This window comes from Uranotaenia lowii, chromosome 3 (genome assembly GCF_029784155.1).
Source record: "Uranotaenia lowii strain MFRU-FL chromosome 3, ASM2978415v1, whole genome shotgun sequence".
In the NCBI taxonomy this organism is placed as follows: Eukaryota; Metazoa; Arthropoda; class Insecta; order Diptera; family Culicidae; genus Uranotaenia; species Uranotaenia lowii.
In genome coordinates this window covers 96116295-96126495 of record NC_073693.1, presented here as the reverse complement: position 1 = coordinate 96126495, position 10201 = coordinate 96116295, and the positions used below count along the sequence as shown (strand labels likewise).

The 10201-nt window shown below is 36.1% G+C and overlaps 1 protein-coding gene across 1 annotated transcript; it reads left to right on the top strand.

The window, feature by feature from the left end:
• The first annotated feature begins 2476 nt into the window (after nucleotides 1-2476).
• LOC129757615 (collagenase-like) lies at nucleotides 2477-3463 on the top strand. The gene has a single exon (XM_055754891.1). It carries the CDS (start codon nucleotides 2496-2498, stop codon nucleotides 3276-3278), a length of 783 nt encoding a protein of 260 aa, XP_055610866.1. The 5' UTR covers nucleotides 2477-2495; the 3' UTR covers nucleotides 3279-3463.
• Nucleotides 3464-10201: the final 6738 nt, after the last annotated feature.

Genomic DNA, 10201 nt, shown 5'->3' with positions numbered 1-10201 from the left:
GTTTTGAAAATATCTATGATTGGTTTGGTTTGTCAAATTCCTGGATTTCCGTAATTCTGGGAAAAATACTCAACAACAAAACTTATGTAACAGGTTTTTCAAAAATGTGCAAAAATTTGTTAAATTTCGCGTGGGCGTAATGAAATCTCATCTCATCATCTTAAGAATTCACAGAAAATTGCATCAAAGTTGTCAAAACAACTTTAAAATTTCTATTTCACATATAGAATATGTTGTCCAGACTAAAAATAGGTAATCTAAATGGAGAAAAGTTGCGACTAGTTTATGTCAGTTTTTTTTGTGATAAATCTGTTTGTTTACGTTTTGTTTTTTTACGACGTAATGACAGCTCACGCGAGAAATAAATTTTTATTTACTTTCAAATTTAAGCCTTGAATCTCCGAATCGAGAGCTGTTTGAATGTTTTTTGGATTCAGTACTCCCGAATCAGTCAAAATCGGCTCTTAAATTTTTTGCACCTTGGAAAAATGCGAATTTTTTTATCTTAAGCTATCGGAAATTGATCCTTCGTTTCATGATTTTTTGATAATTTTTTTTGAAATTGGTTTGATAGTAGGGAATAACGTGTCCTTTAAGGAATAAACATAAAAAAATTCGCTTTAGTCATACACTCTTTATTCCAATTTGTTACAATTCGAAACGATGAGTTCAAATTTGATATTATTCGTTTCAGATCAAATAAAGTTGGGATAATAGCTTGAAATTCAACAGCAAATCATTGGAAGTATTGATCCAAAAGCTTCAGAGTTTAGAATCTTATTTCAATATTTTATTTCAGAATAAAATTATGATTCAAATATAGAATTGTTAGACCACAATACACAATGAGAAAATAATTTCAGAATTTACAAGAACAACACGATGTTTCCAAATAACTTTTCAGAAAAACAAAACAAAAATTTGAAAAAATATCAAGGTTTTAAAATCAGTTTTAAGTTCTAAGCATTTTTTTTATCAAAAACTTATCTCAAATATTCCTTTTTCGAACGTATAGTTGCAAAATTAGAACCAATAAAATTTCGCTGTGTTGACCTTGCGCTGATATGAAGAAGTTTAGAATAAATAGATAATTGAAAAGTTTCTTAAAATGTTCTACTATTTAAAAAATAGAGTATTATTTGGTTGAGGTTGAATCAAAAGATATCGGAATAAATTCACATAGAAAATGGGTTAAGAAATTGATAATTTCTGTTCAAATTATTAACTTTTTAAAATGAAAAATACCTCTGAATTAGTTCAAATAGATCAAATTGAAGGAGAAGCGGTAGTTTGCAGCAACCCCACCCCCTTTCTCGCTCTTTCAAAATGATAGTTTTTACACTAGATAGGGTTAATTGCCCTACTTTGGACCCATTGAGCGGTGGTTTTTAAGTAATCATGTTTTTCTCCTAAATGGACGGGAGGTTTATATTGTCAATTGCTTGAATTTTTAGACTTCTGCGAGAATCTGATTTGACAGATAAAAATCTCACACTCACTAATACTCACTTCATGTAAACAATCATGTGGTAGAAGTTGAAAAGAGAGTATAACAAAAAAGGACGAACATCAGAGCTCTGTTATTTCTACCAAAAAATCAACATTTATACAAACCGTTGCCGTCGTAGACCCCCGTACAAATGCTTTGCGCGCAGTAAAATCTGCTCACTGACGTATACAATGACAATGACACATATCGATATGCTTTACATCTTTAGATGAAATTGAATAAGCATAATTGCGACTGGTATGTCATTTCTTAAATTTTAGCTTATTTTTAGTAATTCGAAAAACGCCCGAATAATGCTTGATTTGTTTGTTGAACTTAAATTTTGGTACCGGAATGTACAGAATGCATTCTGTTTTCTCTTCGTTTTTTTCATATGTAGGTCGATTAATTTTCGTTATTAAACTCCTTGGTTTGCATTTCATAATAATTTAATTTTCGTTCAAAACAACAACGATTATGCCTTTTGGAAATGTGATTCGAAAATCAGAAGCAGACAACGGCTTATTTGAAAAACTGTCTCGATTGTCTATGTATGCGTCAGTGCGAAAAATTTTCTGCGTGGAAATTATTTAGTTCTTCTTATTGGTCGAGTTTTGAAAATTTGTCAATAGAGGAAAGTTATAAAGTGGTGTATAAATCTAGGAGTAGAAGCAATCAAAGATTAATAATCTTTTTATTATAACTCTAATGAAAATTGAAGGCCCTCAATAAACCAAAAGAACATTTTCATTGTCGTACTGCAAATATAATAAAAAAAATTAAATATCATTTTGGAGTTCTTCACAGCCAGTTCTGTGAAACCAAATCTTGATTTATCGCTATTTTTTTCGACCAAACAAGTTGTTCACATTTTTGGAGAGTAGGTACCTGTCCAGATAATATTTCCAAAAAGTTGCTCAACCAAAACGTTGGAACTCGTCGTATAAAAATGGTTGGAAAAAGATTACTCGAAATTGATTGAAGCATTCACAGCAACGGTCGCGGAATGATCGCTTCGAAAACCTTATTTCTGCTGCTGAGCGCTACTGCGTGTGTCCTTTGTAAGCCAAACACTGCTGTAAAAGACTCAAGCCGTGTTGTTCTTGGACAGGACGCTGCCGTCGGTCAATTCCCGTACTACGTATTGGTGGTGATCTATCGTGCTAACTCTGACAACCAGGCGCTATGTGGAGGAAATCTTATCTCGGACCGCTGGGTACTAACCGCAGGTCATTGCGTTGAACAGGCTCAGCGTATTCGGCTAGCCTTCGGATTGGTTGAGCTCTTCGATAGTCGAGTAGTGATGTTTAGCACCGTCTTCATCAGGCATCCCAAGTACGCTGATGGGACACTTTCGAACGATATCGCGGTAATCAAAACTCCTCGAAAGGTTCCCTTCAACGATCGGATTAAACCGGTGATAATGGCTTCGGGACCAATATCGTATGCGAAAGCGGACGCGTTTGTAGCCGGCTTCGGCGTGGAATCCGACCACGGAGATATTCCGTTAGCGCTGAAGTACGCACCCATGGTTATAATTCCCGTATCGGAGTGCCTGCTTGATCATGGACCGTACGGGATAAGACCGGAAAATGTGTGTGCCCGAGGGCCCAACAAGGAATCGGCTTGTTTCGGAGATTCCGGTGGTCCTCTGGTGCTTGCTAGCAATGCCACTCTTGTGGGGCTCACCAGCTATGTCAGTTTCTATGGATGCGAACAGGGCGAAGCGGTGGGATTTGTAAGGGTATCAGAATTCAGGGATTGGATCAAGAAAAATACCGGAATTTGAAGCAAATAAATCGGAATTATAATGGTGTTAACTTATATTAACTTTCTTACTTTATGACAACTTTTTATAATCAAAATTTGGCATATCTGAAAATTTTCCGCGTAAAATACAAGACTCCGCCTTAGGCCTATGACATAGTGAGTGCGATGCGATGCGAAACGGCAAACGTGATTCAATGCGGCGAACCACATTTGATGAAAATGTATGTGAATCGCTTAAACCTGACATACTCAACGCGGCGAAGCAGATGTCAATTTGTTCCGCCGCTCGAGTTCGCATTGGCCGCGTTCGCCAATTCGCATCGCATCGCTCTTACTATGTCATCGGCCTTATCCAACGCACTATGGTGCACTATCACACACCTGGTGTGTGTGATATTGAAATTTTGGTTTTTTGGTTTGTTATTTTTGTAGTTTTTGTTTTTGTAAATTTCTGTTTTAAATGTAATTTTGTATTCCTTAATTTTTTCTAAGATAATGGCTAGTGTCATTATTTTAAGATTTTTAATTTTTTTAAATTTTTCTTTTTGGTTTTTGTTTATATCTTTTGTCATTTAACACGTTTCAAGTCATTATTCCGTTTTTGTGCTTTTTTATATTCTAGAGACCACCCTAGTAGAAGAAATTATGATCCAGCCTAGTGAAAAACTAACCGTAAAATGTCTCATAAACATTCAAATGGTAACATGTGGTTTTGAGAACTTTGTGATTTATGTAACTAGCCAATTCTTTACCGGAGTTCCGAAAAACAAATACCAGAAAGTCGAATTTCGGCCAATTATTCATTTTAGATGACACCTGACCTTAACGTTTCATGCCTTTATCTCATTTTTCATTAGAATTAAAATTTTGATTTTACCGATTTCCAATTGTCGTTTTTAAAAATTTCACTCAAGTTTGATATTTTGTGAGAAATCTTTTTAAATTCCTTTGTGATTTTGCATAGAATTTTTGTAGTTTTTGGTCAACATTTTTCAACCTCTTTGGACAAACAGCTCTAAAAACTTGGTTGAACTCACGAAAATATAAAAAATAAGCGTAACAGGTATTTGAATTTGAATTTCGGGGACTTTCCCAAGCCTTCGCATGAACGTTAAGACTTGGTTTTTCCCATTTTTATTAGTTAAACCTGCAGAGGGCAACTCATTTTCAACCATCTCTGAGAAGGATAAACTCTGTCTGTGGCGCAGAATCAGCACAGGTAACATTAAAATCACTTCGAGCATTACCAAGTCGTGATTCCAATGTAGGCCTAGGCTGACCGCGAACAGGCAGATTTTTTGCCGGCCCGACGTGTGAAGACGAAAAAGAGGAGAAGAAACTTTTCTGGAAACTTTGGGATTTTTCCTAGAGACAATAATTTTTGCCGTAACGGGACAGACAGAATTCGAGGAATGATTACCTGCGTAATTCGCACACTTGAAAAATTCTGTTTGTGGTTTATCACCACCAAAAAGGCATTTAGATTTTTCATGATCGAATGAGCCGCAAAACATGCGTCTGGCACTCATTCTACAATTTTTAGTGCCGTGACAAAATGCTTGACAACGACGACATTGCGTAATATTTTAAAGAAAATTTTTTGAAGATTTTCGAAAAGATTCAAATTTGACTCGACAATGAAACATAAGACGAGCCTTTTCAAGAATTTACATATTATTAACCTGATCATTTTTAAAATGGATCAAATAAAGCTCAGGAGTAAAACCAACACTACTGATATTATTCGTGTTGGTTCTTTTCCTCATTTGAATTACTTGAATCGGAGAAAAACCTAACAAAGAATTTAATTCAGTTGTGATCTCATCCGGTATCTGATCGCCGGTGAGACCACGAAGTACAACTTTAAATAGACGATCACTTTTAGTGTCGTACGTAAAAAATGGTGTTTTTTATTATTCATATAATTTAAAAATTTTTGAAAATCATTAAAAGATTACGCCAATATACGAGCAGTTTCCCTTCGACCGATCTGAAAAGAAGTCTTTACCTCCTTGACGGAAGTGACGATTTCTTTCCGAAAGGCATTGAAGTCCGGAATCGTAACCGAATTGGTGGAACCTTTTGTTTTTAAGAGTATAAGAAGAAGAAGGTTTCTTAGTACTCTTATCAGAACTAAATATGAATGTTTCCTCATCACCGATGTTATGAAGGACATCGAATGAATTGGAAATTTCAACTTTTTTGTGCGATGGACCTGAATTAGGTTTGGCAATCCGTTTTCGTACGGCTCTTGAGCCGGCCGATGACTTCCCCATGCTGGAAAGAAAACAGAAAAATATGAATAAAAGAAAATAATGTTAGCACTGAAAAGTGCTGATTGAAAAACAGGTAAGGATAAAATAAATAATGTAAAATGTTCCTGCAGGTACACAGCAACGATACGATGCTCCGGCGTACGTGTTGACGGCTCAACGGTACAGATGGAAGTGGGGCACCAAATGCGGTAATTTTTTGTTTTGTTCGATTACAATTTTAAAACATTGATAAGTCAAAAATGTTTTTAAGGAAAATGATAAGAGTGTTGCATATATTTAGGGGTAAAAAATACTACAAAAATTCTACTAATCGAAATTATAAAAATTAATGAATGGATGGATGGAATTTTGAAGCTAACAAACGCGTCTAACAAAACAATCATATTCCAGAATATGGAAACGAGATTTGAAAGGTAAATCTTTGATTTGCATTTTAGCCCAGACTGGTAACATGAATTATAAAGTTATTTGTTTAAAAAAATTGGGTAATTGTCCGAAAAATATTTTTACACCAAATGTGCTGATATTGGATAACAAAAGCAATATAAAGTTTTGTAGGTGATATTTTTAAACCAATCTGTCGTTTTGATACAAGTTTTTTACCGTATCGAATAATGTGAAAATATGTACATCTTTTACTCAATTTTTTAAATTTCCTATGAGAATCAAAAACTTGAAAAAACTACCTCACTATGTGAGAAACTATGTCATCATCATTTTGTTATCAGTGAATGATAGCTTTGTTTTGTTATATTATATAAGAATAAAAATTCAAGTGTTATGGTACACAAATATTGTATCTAACCCTGCTGTTGCATGATGCCCCGTTTGACGGTATAAAAAGAAAACAAAATATCTAAGTACATGTTGTTTCGTTTGACGCGTAAAAAGATACTGAAAACAGCTGCCAACCGCTGGCCCAGCCATGGATGCAACTGCTATTGAAAAAGTTAATTGTTTCAAATAATTATTTGATATACCCAGATGAAACGTCAAATTGGTTTGACTGAATCACCGAGCAGATAGCAACTTTTGTTCCATTGGAATGATCATTACAAAAACTTTTTTTTTCAGTTGGGACGGTCAATTGATTCATGATTTAAATATTTGTGTAAAACAACAAAAAAGGGGATCATATTAACTGGTAAATTTGTTTTTGAAATGATTGTTAAATTCTAGAGTTTGTTTTGATTAAGTAGTATGAACCAACGTAAGCAAAATTAAGTTGTTGGCTGCAAACGATTGATGAATATGTGTTCTGTGTTGGGTGAAAATTTGGTTTTATTCGAACAATAAATAACTTTAATAAATTGATTTGAATTTAAGACGTATAATGACTTTCTAATTTTCGAGTGCAATTTGGTTTTAGCGACGTTTTGTGCTGCATTGAATTGCCGTGCAACCAAAAGTCGCAAAAATAACTTTTCAACAAGGTAACTTTTGCGGCTTTATGCATTTTTGAAGAAAGCACAACGCTGAGTGTAAAAAAAAATTGAGAAATTTGAACGGAAATGATATGTGAAAGTGTTTTGAGCTAAAGTTCTTCGTTATTGTTGCTAGGTAAGTTCATCAAACGTTTCTTTCATGGCTGTTCAATTTTCGACTTCGTATTTTTTTTTTTCATAACAGTGGCACTGGATAAGTTACCCGGTCCACAATTCGGATATTCTGTAGAGCGCATATCACCCGCGGGGATCCTGATAACATACCAGTGTTCAAATGTAAGTCCTCTTTTGTTAATGCTTTATTTTGAGGTGCATTAAAATTGCAAAGTAAAAAATTCCGTCAAATCGCATGCCAGTAATTGTGCCGATCTCCATGAGAATATTAATCGTGGTACTTTAGTACTTGAAGCAGGTTAGCAGGAATCAGGAAAGTTCCAGATAAATGAAATCAGGTTTTGAGAGAAAATTTATCAACCTGCAAAACGACGTTTCAACCAAATATATAATGCAAAAGATTGTATGTGCATGTTTACTGCAACTATTAAATCTATACTTGTATTTATTACACGAGCGTATTGCTCATCTTGTTTTGCATCGCATACGAAATTTTCAGACAATTCAGAGCGATATTTTTAATATAAGAATTGAAAATGTGTATCAAAACTTCAACAGTGATTTTCTCGAAATACGTCAAGCGGGTCATACGACCTAATCAAAACAAACTGTAGAATTTGTTTTTTGCAATAATTACGTGAGTTTGTATAGCATCAAGACGAAAATTCATACACGAGTTTTTTTTTTGGACGGTCAAATTCCTGATTTCGAATAAGTAGCAGATGACAGAAAAAGTGACCGTCCAACATTTTTGTAATTACTGCTTAACAATGTATTCGGAAATGCATCTGGAAAATGCTTGGCAATTGACATTCATACACAAACTGTTTATGACATAAATATTCCAAGTTGAAAGCGTTACGGAGTTCGTATGGGATCAGCTAGTTGATTATGAATTCAAAATAGCTTAACTCTATTATTGGGGACTAGTGGGCGTAGGACAGGGCATCAAACGAGCTGAAAACTGAACAATGGATTGTGGGTTCAAGCCAGCCGGAGTATCTCGGTAAATATGGAATCATGTGTAAGGTACTAAGGTACCTTTCCAGAATTTTTTATTTGTTTCGAACAGTTTAAAGGAATCGAGATGATTCAAACCTGTCCCAAGCCAGTGGTAACGGACCCCTTGGTTGTGTTGTAAATATTGTTGATAAGTTAAGCATAAACAATATTTGAATCTGCGATCGAGACTTTCCATACCGACTCGGGTCGAAAGACCTATCATAACACCGCTTAGCACTGAGTTGACGAGGAAAGTCTCATTTTATCCAATTTTCACTAAATTCATTCATAAACTCATACAATATGAACCAAAAATTCGTAGTAACAAATGAGAATGCATCAGAAAAGGTACAAAAACATTAAAATATGTGTAATCCTAGCTCTTGAATAAAACAATGAATACCGCTTAACCTAGCTGTTGAATAAAACAATGGATACGGCTTAATTTCTGTTGATAAATAAAGTCCTCCAGTATCTTGGTAGCCAGATAACGCCTGATGGTGGTACCAGAAAAGACATCGAAACCCGGATAAGAAAGGCCCGATTTGCGTTTGCGAGTCTCCGAAACATCTGGCGGTCACGCCAGATCTCTCTACGAACGAAAATCCGAATCTTCAACTCAAACGTCAAATCCGTATTGCTGTACGGGTGCGAAACTTGGTGCACATATGCGGTAACGACGCGAAAACTGCAAGTATTTGTAAACCGCTGCCTGCGGAATATCATCCGCGCTTGGTGGCCTGGCAATTGGATCTCGAATGAGGAACTACATCGCCGGTGTCATCAAAGGGCGCTAGAAATCGAGATTCGGGAACGTAAGTGGAGATGGATTGGGCACACGCTGCGAAGAGATGAAAACGAGATTTGCAGAGAGGCGCTAGATTGGAATCCAGAAGGTCATCGAAGAAGAGGCAGACCCAGAAATTCGTGGCGGCGAAGCCTAGCCGCTGAAATCCGAACTGTCGACGAGAATCTTGACTGGGACCAGGTGAAGACGCTGGCTCCGGATCGTCAACAGTGGAGGTCTTTTACCACGGCCCTATGCACCGGAGGATCGGCGCGGGATCATTAAGTAAGTAAGTAATAAAGTCCTAATTGTCTCAATTTCCCCTAATATTTTGCAATATATTAAAAAAATCCTTTTCTCTTAAATTTTAACGATATTTTGTTGAATTGATAATTGATATTGGTTTAAACATGATGAGGCCCTTCTAGTCGATGCAACAGTGACATTCAAACAAATCTCTTTTATTACAAGTACTTTTTTATATTATAATAGCTCCGTGTTACCGTTAACCGTTATAATAGCTCATAACGGTAAAACTGAATTTACTGTGAAGCAGAATAGAGTTGTTTTTGACATTTCTTACGCACACTTGCTGAGCGTGTACAGATGAGACGGGACAATTATACCGTATTTGTTTTCACCACCCGAAAGTATTGCACCTTCCAAGCTGAAAACGAGCATGAATCGAGTTTCGCACCCACCTTTGTTGGTGTACGTGAAATCGGCAGTGTCAACAGAAAACATCAAGCTGTCAAAAATCCATTACAGCTGGTATTTGTTTTCGTTTGACTTCGAAAATTGAAATGAAATTTACTTTAGTTGATCATTATCTTTTAAATAATATGAAAATTTTAGCATGAATTTATATACTATGTTGAATTGTGAAGATTTCAGATTTATTTTGCTTCGTAGATTCGTGTCTGGCTCTGATGATAACTGCAATACCAGCTGATTCTGGGTGGTCTATGTTTGCTGCTGCTAGACTGCAGTTACCCCAGCTTGAAGGTTCCGTTATTTTGAACGTTTATTCCTCGCAAATACCTCGAGTACCTATTTCCGTTTTCAGATGAATCGGGGAAGAAAATTTTGCTAACAAACCGAAACGAAATTCAAGCTCCCAATGCGGGTTTAGTCTCGAACTACCGTTTTTGAAGGGCAACGGGTGGGAATCCGGGACTTGGCGCAACCGAGCATCGTCACCCTAAGGCACAGCTCGAAGCAGAGTAGCTTCGATGCAGCTGAACGCTTCTTGCTGTGGAGACCAACTTATAGGACCCTCCCGAACAAGAAAACTTTTCTATTTTGGCGATTCCACCAG

Excerpts from the sequence above, each read along its gene's own strand:
- LOC129757615 (XM_055754891.1), top strand. The coding sequence starts at position 2,496 with ATGATCGCTTCGAAAACCTTATTTCTGCTGCTGAGCGCTACTGCGTGT.